Source organism: Staurois parvus, unplaced genomic scaffold, assembly GCF_062004578.1.
Source record: "Staurois parvus isolate SC_StPar_1 unplaced genomic scaffold, SC_StPar_1.0 ptg000647l, whole genome shotgun sequence".
Classification (NCBI taxonomy): Eukaryota; Metazoa; Chordata; class Amphibia; order Anura; family Ranidae; genus Staurois; species Staurois parvus.
In genome coordinates this window covers 265,898-278,995 of record NW_028318443.1, presented here as the reverse complement: position 1 = coordinate 278,995, position 13,098 = coordinate 265,898, and the positions used below count along the sequence as shown (strand labels likewise).

Sequence of the window (13,098 nt, the reverse complement as noted above, 5' to 3'; positions counted from 1 at the left end):
CCCAGGACACATCCATCGTCTCATTAGGAGCCTCCCCCGACATTGTCAGGCATGCATACAAGCACGTGGGGGCCATACAAACTACTGAGGACCATTCTGAGTTGCTGCAATGAAATGTCAGCAAAATGGACTCGCCTGCTGCATCATTTTTTCACTTTGATTTTCAGGGTGTCTTTGAATTCATTCCTCTGTAGGTCGATCATTTTCATTTTCATCCAACGATGGGGCATCCTTACGTTCCTAACACATCACCCCGTCCATATCAGTATAGAGATCCAGCAGGAAATTCATCCCCATTGAGATCTGATGGGTTTTCAATGTGTTCCTTTCATTTTTTTGAGCAGTGTATATTTGATGCTAGGTACCCTTTAAACTATTGATAAAAAATGCATCTATTAAAGGTTCATTTTGTTAGCAGTGTAATATAAACTAAAACCATTTTAGAAATGTAGGCTTGCCAATGTGCAAATAAAGGCACTATTGTGAATTAATATCATCGTTAACGGTGACAGAATTAATAAATTGGCTTCCTTTTCAAGTTCCTCTTTGAATGGAAGTGCAACAGTTGCGCAATTTTAATTATAAACAGCCCCATAACTCTTCCTCAGGTGCTTCCTGTAGATTGACGGTTGCAACACAAGACAGAATAAAATAAATGAAAAAAGGGCTGGCCACCATAAAACATTTAAAAGGTAAATTTCGGTATCGGCTATTGTGTTCACGAATGGTTCTGAGCAAGGAATTCACCTAGTGAGACATCCAACCACACAACAGAAATGCCAGAATGTTAATGTTTTAGAAACATTTCTATTTAAAATTGTAAATGATAGATGAGTAGGTGGATGGGGTTGCCCAAACTGTATGATGTGTTTACTACATAATGCTCATAAAAATGAATAAATGATTTGAATTTAAGATCTGGCTGGGAACAAGATTCTTGTCCGTACAGCGAATGTATACAACATCTGTCCTAACGTTTACATGCATACAGCCGATTGGCCTCCTTCATTGCTAGGTTGAAAGTGGCTTCTGAAGCCTAGTGTCTTTCATGGCAAGCACACAGGTGGCTCTTGCCACCTAGTGTCCTTTGTTGCTAGGACACAGGTAGCGCTTGCAGCCTAGTGTCCTTTGTTGCTAGGACACAGGTAGCGCTTGCCGCCTAGTGTCCTTTGTTGTTAGGACACAGGTAGCTCTTGCCACCTAGTGTCCTTTGTTGCTAGGACACAGGTAGCGCTTGCAGCCTAGTGTCCTTTGTTGCTAGGACACAGGTAGCTCTTGCAGCCTAGTGTCCTTTGTTGCTAGGACACAGGTAGCTCTTGCAGCCTAGTGTCCTTTGTTGCTAGGACACAGGTAGCTCTTGCAGTCTAGTGTCCTTCATTGCTAGGAGGCATCTGGCACCTAGTGTCATTTGTTGCTAGAATGCAAGCATCCTTCATTGTTAGGATTCAAGCGCTCCTTCCGCCTACTGTCTTTCGTTGCTAGGGTGCAGGTAGCAATCCTTCATGGCTAGGACATAGGTAGCTCTTCAATGTTAGGATGTAGGTGGCTCCTTCAACCTAGTGTACCTCATTACTAAGAGGCAGGAGGTTCCTGTCGGCTAGTGTCCATCATTGCTAGGTTGCAAGCAGCTCCTGCCACCTAGCATTGTTTGCTAATAGGATATGGGCGGCTCTTGCCACCTAGTTTCCTTTGTTGCTAGGATGCAGGTGGCTCCTGCCTCCTAACGTCCTGTGTTGCTAGGAGGCAAGCGGCTCAATTTGAGTACATTTGTGCTCTATGCTGTACGCAGGTAAACTGCTCTTGCCGCTTCGTGTCCTTTGTTGCTAGGACACAGGTAGCTCTTGCAGCCTAGCGTCCTTCATTGCTAGGAGGCATCTGGCTCCTGGCACCTAGTGTCATTTGTTGCTAGAATGCAAGCATCCTTCACTGTTAGGATTCAAGCGCTCCTTCCGCCTACTGTCTTTCGTTGCTAGGGTGCAGGTAGCTTCCTTCATGGCTAGGACATAGGTAGCTCTTCATTGTTAGGATGTAGGTGGCTCCTTCTGCCTAGTGCACCTCATTACTAAGAGGCAGGTGGCTCCTGCCGGCTAATGTCCATCATTGCTAGGTTGCAAGCAGCTCCTGCCACCTAGCATTGTTTGCTAATAGGATATGGGCGGCTCTTGCCACCTAGTTTCCTTTGTTGCTAGGATGCAGTTGGCTCCTGCCTCCTAACGTCCTGTGTTGCTAGGAGGCAAGCGGCTCCATTTGAGTACATTTGTGCTCTATGCTGTACGCAGGTAAACTGCTCTTGCCGCTTCGTGTCCTTTGTTGCTAGGACACAGGTAACTCTTGCAGCCTAGTGTCCTTTGTTGCTAGGACACAGGTAGCTCTTGCAGCCTAGCGTCCTTCATTGCTAGGAGGCATCTGGCTCCTGGCACCTAGTGTCATTTGTTGCTAGAATGCAAGCATCCTTCACTGTTAGGATTCAAGCGCTCCTTCCGCCTACTGTCTTTTGTTGCTAGGGTGCAGGTAGCTTCCTTCATGGCTAGGACATAGGTAGCTCTTCATTGTTAGGATGTAGGTGGCTCCTTCTGCCTAGTGCACCTCATTACTAAGCGGCAGGTGGCTCCTGCCGGCTAATGTCCATCATTGCTAGGTTGCAAGCAGCTCCTGCCACCTAGCATTGTTTGCTAATAGGATATGGGCGGCTCTTGCCACCTAGTTTCCTTTGTTGCTAGGATGCAGTTGGCTCCTGCCTCCTAACGTCCTGTGTTGCTAGGAGGCAAGCGGCTCCATTTGAGTACATTTGTGCTCTATGCTGTACGCAGGTAAACTGCTCTTGCCGCTTTGTGTCCTTTGTTGCTAGGACACAGGTAACTCTTGCAGCCTAGTGTCCTTTGTTGCTAGGACACAGGTAGCTCTTGCAGCCTAGCGTCCTTCATTGCTAGGAGGCATCTGGCTCCTGGCACCTAGTGTCATTTGTTGCTAGAATGCAAGCATCCTTCATTGTTAGGATTCAAGAGCTCCTTCCGCCTACTGTCTTTCATTGCTAGGGTGCAATTAGCTTCCTTCATGGCTAGGACATAGGTAGCTCTTCAATGTTAGGATGTAGGTGGCTCCTTCAACCTAGTGTACCTCATTACTAAGAGGCAGGTGGCTCCTGCCGGCTAATGTCCATCATTGCTAGGTTGAAAGCAGCTCTTGCCACCTAGCATTGTTTGCTAATAGGATATGGGCGGCTCTTGCCACCTAGTTTCCTTTGTTTCTAGGATGCAGGTGGCTCCTGCCTCCTAACGTCCTGTGTTGCTAGGAGGCAAGCGGCTCCGTTTGAGTACATTTGTGCTCTACGCTGTACACAGGTAAACTGCTCTTGCTGCTTCGTGTCCTTTGTTGCTAGGACACAGATAGCTCTTGCAGCCTAGTGTCCTTTGTTGCTAGGACACAGGTAGCTCTTGCAGCCTAGCGTCCTTCATTGCTAGGAGGCATCTGGCTCCTGGCACCTAGTGTCATTTGTTGCTAGAATGCAAGCATCCTTCATTGTTAGGATTCAAGCGCTCCTTCCACTTACTGTCTTTTGTTGCTAGGGTGCAGGTAGCTTCCTTCATGGCTAGGACATAGGTAGCTCTTCATTGTTAGGATGTAGGTGGCTCCTTCTGCCTAGTGTACCTCATTACTAAGAGGCAGGTGGCTCCTGCCGGCTAATGTCCATCATTGCTAGGTTGCAAGCAGCTCCTGCCACCTAGCATTGTTTGCTAATAGGATATGGGCGGCTCTTGCCACCTAGTTTCCTATGTTGCTAGGATGCATTTGGCTCCTGCCTCCTAACGTCCTGTGTTGCTAGGAGGCAAGCGGCTCCATTTGAGTACATTTGTGCTCTATGCTGTACGCAGGTAAACTGCTCTTGCCGCTTAGTGTCCTTAGTTGCTAGAACGCAGATGACTTTTGTCTCCTAGGATCCTTCAATGCTGGGACACAGGCAGCTCCTGTTACCTTGTGTAGCATCCTTTGTTGCTAGGTCACACTGGCTTCTGTCACTAAGCATCCCTTGTTGCTAAGACACAAGCAGCTCTTGCGCCTACTGTCCTTTATTGCTAGGGCACAGGTGGCTCCTGCTGCCTAAACATCTTCACTGCTAGGTCACAACTGGCTTCTGCCACCTAGCATCCTTCATTGTTAGGGCACAGGTAGCTCTTTCCATCTAGAGTCATTCGCTGCTAGGACACAGGTAGCTCTAGCCGTCTAGTGTCCTTTGCTGCTAGAACGCAGATGGCTCCTTACACTTAGCGTCCTTTGTTGCTAGGACGCAGATGGCTCCTTCCACTTAGCGTCCTTTGTTGCTAGGACGCAGATGGCTCCTTCCACTTAGCGTCCATTGTTGCTAGGACGCAGATGGCTTCTGCTGCCTAGAGTCTTTTCTTACCAGGACACAAATGGCTACTGCCACTTAGCATTCTTCTTTACTAGCAGGCAGGCCGCTCCTGACATCATTGCTAGGATGCAGGCAGCTCCTGCTGCCAACTCTCCTCCATTGCTAGGATGCAGACAGCTCCTGTCACCTAGCATTCTTTGTTGCTAGGATGCAAGCAGATCCTGTCGCCTAGCATACTCTGTTGCTAGGATGCAAGTGGCGCCATTGCTCCATTTGCTATGCTGTACACATGTAAATGGCTCTTTTTGTGTCCTTAGTTGCTAGAATGCAGAAGCCTCTGTCTCTGCCCCCCCCCCCCAGTGTTCTGCAAGCAGACTGCAGTGGGTGGAGCCTTCCAGGCCACTCCCACAGTATTTGTTATCACCACCACTTTTACAAGGTATTGTAAATACAAAATCATTAGGTGCACACAAAGTAGGTGGATTTATATCCTTTGCAACTGTTTTTGTTGTTTTGTTTGTTTTTTTAGAAGATAGGTTCCCTTTAATTCAATGTATTTTCATTGACAGGCAAGAAAATACTGTGACACACCACTGTGCCACCGCCAGAAGAGGAAGGCCCCCGTCGCCAGAAAAAAACCCCACAATGGTGAGACACGGCAGGTGGAGTAGGTCGGATGATATGACACTTTGAAGGGACGCTAACTTTGAACATTTGATCAATTGTATTTGGTGCCAGAGAATATTTATATGATATATTAATACTGTATGCAGATTTTTACTATGCCTCCATGCAAATGATTTAATACATTTTAATATTTCTTTCATTAAATTAGTTAAATCATTAATTATAATAGATATATACTGTATATGTGTTCTGGCTGCGTGTTGGGGTGCGACACGTTAGTGACAGGGGGAGTGCGCTACCAGGCATAACGTGGGTGGTGTAAATGAGTAAGGAAGTGCTGAAACACCCGTCAGGTTTTTATTACTGCTTTTATTCCTCCCCAGGGAGATTCATTGTCTGAATTTGTTCTGGTGACCCTTGTTACCAGTACCAGGACAGGTCCAACCAGCGCCCAGGGCAAGATGCACAACTGCGCCCCCTCTCTCACTATTAACGCATGTTGTAGAATGGGTGTACTGCCCTATGTTCATTCTCTGCCCCCCTTGCTCTGCTGCGCCCAGGGCTGCTGCCCCTCCTGCCCACCCCTAGTCCTGGCCCTGACTGTTACTCTAACAGGAAACAAAAATAAATCCAACATATTAGCTACAGTGCACCCATCTCATCTGGCCATGTCTGTCCATGCTTCCCCAAAGGGTACAAATGTGTAATGAGTACTGACTGACAACAATCCTCTCTGGCAGTACTGATCAGAACACAATAAGAATAGGGTTCTCATTCAAAGTGCTGTGATTGGGTAATGAATCTGTTTTATAGTGTGATAAGAGTGCGGAGTAGAAAGTGCCCTGAATGTCACTTCACGTTCATCCCACACTGGACTATTTTTCTTGTGCAAATCCAGCAGCCGGAAGACAGATCAGTCAGCACTGTGGGGCTGTGTGATCTATCTGCCAGCTACTAGCAAACCATCTCTTACACTGACAATAGTAAAGAAGCAACCAGCACTATGGAGCTGTGTGATCCATCTGCTGGCTGTCAGAAGACCTTCTCTGGCACATAAAATAGTAAATAAGCAGCAGGCACTGCGGGGTTGGGTGATTCATCTGCTTGCTGCTAGTTAACCTCCCCTCTTAATTACAATAATATACAAGTCAGCACAGAAAGCTTGTGTGATCTATCTGCCAGCTGCTAGCAAACCTTCTCTTACACTGACAGTAGTAAAGAAGCAGTAAGTACTATGGTGTTGTGTGATTCATCTGCAGGCTGTCAATAGACCTTCTCTGGCACTTAAAATAGTAAATAAGCAGCAGGCACTGCGGGGTTGGGTGATTCCTCTGCTGGCTGCTAATTAACTTCCCCTCTTAATTACAATAATATACAATGAGTCAGCACTGCAAGCTTGTGTGATCTATCTGCCAGCTGCTAGCAAACATTCTCTTGCCCTGACAATAGTAAAGAAGCAGTACACACTGTGGGGCTGTGTGATCCATCTGCTGGCTGTCATTACCATCCCCACAATTACAATAGTAAACGGTCATCACTGCGGGGCTATGTGATCTATCTGCCAGCTGCTAGCAAACCTTCTCTTACACTGACAGTGGTAAAGAAGCAGTAAGCACTATGGGGCTGTGTGATCCATCTGCTGGCTGTCAGTAGATCTTCTCTGGCACTTAAAATAGTAAATAAGCAGCAGGCACTGCAGGGTTGGGTGATTCATCTGCTGGATGCTAGTTAACCTCCTCTCTTAATTACAATAATATACAATGAGTCAGCACTGCAAGCTTGTGTGATCTATCTGCCAGCTGCAAGCAAACCTTTTCTTGCCCTGACGATAGTAAAGAAGCAGTACATACTGGGGCTGTGTGATCCATCTGCTGGCTGCCAGTAGACATTCTCTGGTACTTAAAATAGTAAATAAGCAGCAGGCACTGTGGGGTTGGGTGATCTATCTGCTGGCTGCTAGTTAACCTCCCCTCTCAATTACAATAATATACGATGAGTCAGCACTGCAAGCTTGCGTGATCCATCTGCTGGCTGCTAGTTAACCTCCATCCTCAATTACAATAGTATACAATCATTTAGCATTTTGGGGCTGTGCGATCCATCTGTTGGTTGCCATTTCCCTCCCCCACAATAACATTAATAACAGTCAGCACTGTGGGCTGTGTAATCTATCTGCCAGCTGCTAGTGAACCTTCTCCCACACTAACAATAGCAAACAAGCAATCAACACTGTGGGGCTGTGTGATCCATCTGCAAGCTGCTAGTTAACGGGTAAGTTCACCTTTTCAACCAGAAATGAAAAGGTGAACTAACACCCTGCACCACATGTGTCAAATACAAGGCCCATGGGCCAAATTTGGCCTGCCAGGTCATTTCATGGGGGCCTCGCACCTCTCTTGCAGTTGAAGTACCCCCCTCGTCTCCACCCCCACCTTGTCTCAGCAGTAAGCAGCAGAAAAGAGGACAGAAATCCTCCTACACTCCCTTGTCTCTGCCTCTCCTGGTCTCAGCATTCAGCAGAAAGGTGGGGGAAGGCTTCAATGGGGAGAGAAATTTAGGAGAAGACGGATCAGGATAGGTAAAACTAGGGGAAGCATGATGATGGATACTGACTAAATCCGAAGCATAGCATGCTGGACCCCCCGTTGACCCAGTGAGGCCTAGGCCTGGTACAGAAGGACTGCCGAACCCGATATCAGAAGCCCTGCTCTGATGCTCCAGCCCTTCACCATGTTCTGAGAGACTTGCATTTGATGTACATTTCTCTTCCACAAGTTTTTTGCAAGAATTCAAAGTAAAGTGTGATTGATCAGCGAGTCTTTGTCAATCTCCTTATTATCCATCACCCCAGTGCTGCCCACAGGCCGTAGAACTTGGACATAATAAGGGCAATAGAGGACACAGAATAAGGATGCAGGGCTTCTGGGACAGGGGAGAAATAATGAAGACCTAGCAATGAAAATCGGATGATTGCACTATTCATTTTGTCTCAGAATGAGCTTACATGGTCTTGATCAATTTTCTCAAAAACATTAATCCTGCCTTGCTCTTAACTTGGGTATTGAATCCCAACAACTGGTATTTGTCTTGTGCTTGAGAGACTACTTAGTCCCAAATTTGAGATAGCATATGCATCTACATATCTAAAGTGCTATTCAAATCAGCTTTCAATAAATCCACAGCCTGAACTATCCTTAAGCTTGCTCAAAGATAGCAGAAATCTGGCATATCTTTTGTGCCATGCATCCTAAAAACTCATCCAAATGCATACACATGTAAATGTCTGTGCAAATGCTTACATACAGTCAGGTCCATAAATATTGGGACATCGACACAATTCTAACATTTTTGGCTCTATACACCACCACAATGGATTTGAAATGAAACGAACAAGATGTGCTTTAACTGCAGACTGTCAGCTTTAATTTGAGGGTATTTGCATCCAAATCAGGTGAACGGTGTAGGAATTACAACAGTTTGCATATGTGCCTCCCACTTGTTTAGGGACCAAAAGTAATGGGACGATTGGCTTCTCAGCTGTTCCATGGCCAGGTGTGTGTTATTCCCTCATTATCCCAATTACAATGAGCAGATAAAAGGTCCAGAGTTCATTTCAAGTGTGCTATTAGCATTTGTAATCTGTTGCTGTCAACTCTCAAGATGAGATCCAAAGAGCTGTCACTATCAGTGAAGCAAGCCATCATTAGGCTGAAAAAACAAAACAAACCCATCAGAGAGATAGCAAAAACATTAGGCGTGGCCAAAACAACTGTTTGGAACATTCTTAAAAAGAAGCAATGCACCGGTGAGCTCAGCAATACCAAAAGACCCGGAAGACCACGGAAAACAACTGTGGTGGATGACCGAAGAATTCTTTCCCTGGTGAGGAAAATACCCTTTACAACAGTTGGCCAGATCAAGAACACTCTCCAGGAGGTAGGTGTATGTGTGTCAAAGTCACCAATCAAGAGAAGACTTCACCAGAGTGAATACAGAGGGTTCACCACAAGATGTAAACCATTGGTGAGCCTCAAAAACAGGAAGGCCAGATTAGAGTTTGCCAAATGACATCTAAAAAAGCCTTCACAGTTCTGGAACAACATCCTATGGACAGATGAGACCAAGATCAACTTGTACCAGAGTGATGGGAAGAGAAGAGTATGGAGAAGGAAAGGAACTGCTCATGATCCTAAGCATACCACCTCATCAGTGAAGCATGGTGGTGGTAGTGTCATGGCGTGGGCATGTATGGCTGCCAGTGGAACTGGTTCTCTTGTATTTATTGATGATGTGACTGCTGACAAAAGCAGCCGGATGAATTCTGAAGTGTTTCGGGCAATATTATCTGCTCATATTCAGCCAAATGCTTCAGAACTCATTGGACGCCGCTTCACAGTGCAGATGGACAATGACCCAAAGCAGACTGCAAAAGCAACCAAAGAGTTTTTTAAGGGAAAGAAGTGGAATGTTATGCAATGGCCAAGTCAATCACCTGACCTGAATCCGATTGAGCATGCATTTCACTTGCTGAAGACAAAACTGCCCCAAGAAATGCCCCAAGAACAAGCAGGAACTGAAGACAGTTGCAGTAGAGGCCTGGCAGAGCATCACCAGGGATGAAACCCAGCGTCTGGTGATGTCTATGCGTTACAGACTTCAGGCTGTAATTGACTGCAAAGGATTTTCAACCAAGTATTAAAAAGTGAAAGTTTGATTTATGATTATTATTCTGTCCCATTACTTTTGGTCCCTTAAAATGTGGGAGGCACATATGCAAACTGTTGTAATTCCTACACCGTTCACCTGAATGCCAAAAATGTTAGAATTGTGTCGATGTCCCAATATTTATGGACCTGACTGTATGTACAGCGTACAGTACCAATGTACTGTATTAAAGCCCCAGCAACAAAGGACACTAGGTGGCAGGAGCCACCTTGCACCTAGGTATTAATGGGTCACCTGAATCCTAACAACAAAGGAAACTATCAATCAAGGGTTCAAGGCAGCAGGAGCCATTTGTGCCCTAGCGAAGAAGGACACTAGGCGGCAGGAGCAGTCTGCATAATAGCAACAAAAGACAATAAGTAGCATAGGCTGTGTCCTGGCAACGAAGGACACTAGGTGGCAAGTCCAATTTAATTCTGATGGTGGGGGGGCTGTTGACATCTGATGTAAGGGGGGTGTGCTCTGGACATTTTACTGATACAACCGGCCCTTTGAGAGCAACAATAATGCTGATGCGGCCTGTGATGAAAATGAGTTTGACACCCCTGCCCTACACCCTCCCCACTCCTCTGGTCCACACTGTACTTACCTCTGTGGGTGATGAGCTGCCAGTGTCCACACAGCCGTTGTAGTGATCCAATGATCTGAAATCCCGGCTCTCATCCCTATCCTTTCTACAGGGCTTCTGAGTTAGATCGGAGCAATTCCGATTAGTCAGTGCCGGCACAGAGCATTGCTATGATCCAACCTAGAGGCCCCACAGAAAGAATGGGGAGAAGTGTAGGGATTTCAAATCCTGGGACCACTGCACTGACTGCATGGGCACTGACAGCTCATCAAGGAGGTCAGTACAGCAGAGACCAGGGAGAGCAGAGAGGCTATAGAGGCTATAGAGGATTCGTTCACCTTTTAATTTTTTTTGAAAAGGTGAACTAACCCTTATAAATTCCCCCTGCAAGAACAACAGTAAACAACTAATCAGCACTGCGGGGCTGTGTGATCCATCTGCTGACTACTAGTTATCCTTCCGCTGCAATTAGAATAGTAAGTAATCAGTCAGCACTGTGGGGCTGTGTGATCCCTCTGCCGACTAGTAGTTATCCTTCTCCTGCAATTGGAATAAGAAGCAATCAGTCAGCACTGCGGGGCTGTGTGATCCTTCTGCCAACTAGTAGTTATCCTTCTCCTGCAATTGGAATAGGAAGCAATCAGTCAGCACTGCGGCGCTGTGTGATCCATCTGCCGACCGCTAGTTATCCTTCTCCTGCAATTGGAATAAGAAGAAATCAGTCAGCACTGCGGGGCTGTGTGATCCATCTGCCGACTGCTAGTTATCCTTCTCCTGCAATTGGAATAGGAAGAAATCAGTCAGCACTGCGGGGCTGTGTGATCCATCTGCCGACTGCTAGTTATCCTTCTCCTGCAATTGGAATAGAAAGAAATCAGTCAGCACTGAGGGGCTGTGTAATCCATCTGCCGGCTGCTAGTTATCCTTCCGCTACAATTAGAATAGGAAGCAATCAGTCAGCACTGCGGGGCTGTGTGATCCATCTGCCGACTGCTAGTTATCCTTCCGCTACAATTAGAATAGGAAGCAATCAGTCAGCACTGCGGGGCTGTGTGATCCATCTGCCAACTGCTAGTTATCCTTCTCCTGCAATTAGAATAGGAAGCAATCAGTCAGCACTGCGGGTCTGTGTGATCCATCTGCCGGCTGCTAGTTATCCTTCCGTTGCAATTAGAATAGGAAGCAATCAGTCAGCACTGCGGGGCTGTGTGATCCATCTACCGACTGCTAATTATCCTTCCGCTACAATTAGAATAGGAAGCAATCAGTCAGCACTGCGGGGCTATGTGATCCATCTGCTGACTGCTAGTTATCCTTCTCCGGCAATTAGAATAGGAAGCAATCAGTCAGCACTGCGGGGCTGTGTGATCCATCTGCCGACTGCTAGTTATCCTTCCGCTACAATTAGAATAGGAAGCAATCAGTCAGCACTGCGGGGCTATGTGATCCATCTGCCGGCTGCTAGTTATCCTTCCGCTACAATTAGAATAGGAAGCAATCAGTCAGCACTGCGGGGCTATGTGATCCATCTGCTGACTGCTAGTTATCCTTCTCCTGCAAGTAGAATAGGAAGCAATCAGTCAGCACTGCGGGGCTGTGTGATCCATCTGCCGGCTGCTAGTTATCCTTCTTCTGCAATTAGAATAGGAACCAATCAGTCAGCACTGCGGGGCTGTGTGATCCATCTGCCGACTGCTAGTTATCCTTCCGCTACAATTAGAATAGGAACCAATCAGTCAGCACTGCGGGGCTGTGTGATCCATCTGCCGACTGCTAGTTATCCTTCCGCTACAATTAGAATAGGAACCAATCAGTCAGCACTGCGGGGCTGTGTGATCCATCTGCCGACTGCTAGTTATCCTTCCGCTACAATTAGAATAGGAAGCAATCAGTCAGCACTGCGGGGCTGTGTGATCCATCTGCCGACTGCTATTTATCCTTCCGCTACAATTAGAATAGGAAGCAATCAGTCAGCACTGCGGGGCTGTGTGATCCATCTGCCGACTGCTAGTTATCCTTCCGCTACAATTAGAATAGGAAGCAATCAGTCAGCACTGCGGGGCTGTGTGATCCATCTGCCGACTGCTTGTTATCCTTCCGCTACAATTAGAATAGGAAGCAATCAGTCAGCACTGCAGGGCTCTGTGATCCATCTGCCCACTGCTAGTTATCCTTCTCCTGCAATTAGAATAGGAAGCAATCAGTTAGCACTGCGGGGCTGTGTGATCCATCTGCCAACTGCTAGTTATTCTGCTCCTGCAATTAGAATAGGCAGAAATCAGTCAGCACTGCGGGGCTATGCAGGGCTGTGTGATCCATCTGCCAGCACTAACTATTTTATTACTATGAGTGTTTATTAGCAGCCAGCAGATGGACCACCCAACAACAAAACAAAAATTACAACAAAATTATGGAACAGTTGTATTTGGAGCGAGTACAGAAGTTTCAATTGCTCTCACCTAATTGCAATTCAGAAACAGATTGTGCTAGATCCTCTTGAGAAACCCAGGATTTCTGGTGGAATGCCAGGGAGACCCATCATTGTGACTGGTACTCTTGCACACTGCATTCTGATTGATCGGATGGTTTTCTCTACTTTACTCACAAACAGAATCCAACCCAAAGGATCACTGAACATGGTAGAGTGTTTATGAAAGGAGAAACACGCCAAACAGGCTGGCTCAGCTCAAGAGTAGACTTTGCCAACTAATGGGTATACCACACATCTAGCAAAAAGATCTCTGAATTGAGATCCAGTGAGAGAGACTGAAGCTCCTGTATTTGCTCCAAGTACAACTGTGTAGTGGAAGGGGAAAACATGTGTAGC

At 46.5% G+C, this 13,098-nt stretch overlaps 1 protein-coding gene across 1 annotated transcript in view; it reads left to right on the top strand.

The window, feature by feature from the left end:
- LOC149448930 (tumor necrosis factor ligand superfamily member 12-like) overlaps window positions 1-13,098 on the top strand; it is a 100,394-nt gene that overhangs the window by 65,333 nt on the left and 21,963 nt on the right. The window contains exon 9 of the mRNA XM_089693996.1: window positions 4,921-4,999. Coding sequence (XP_089550122.1) covers window positions 4,921-4,999 — 79 coding nt within the window. The remainder of the gene's footprint in view (window positions 1-4,920; window positions 5,000-13,098) is intronic.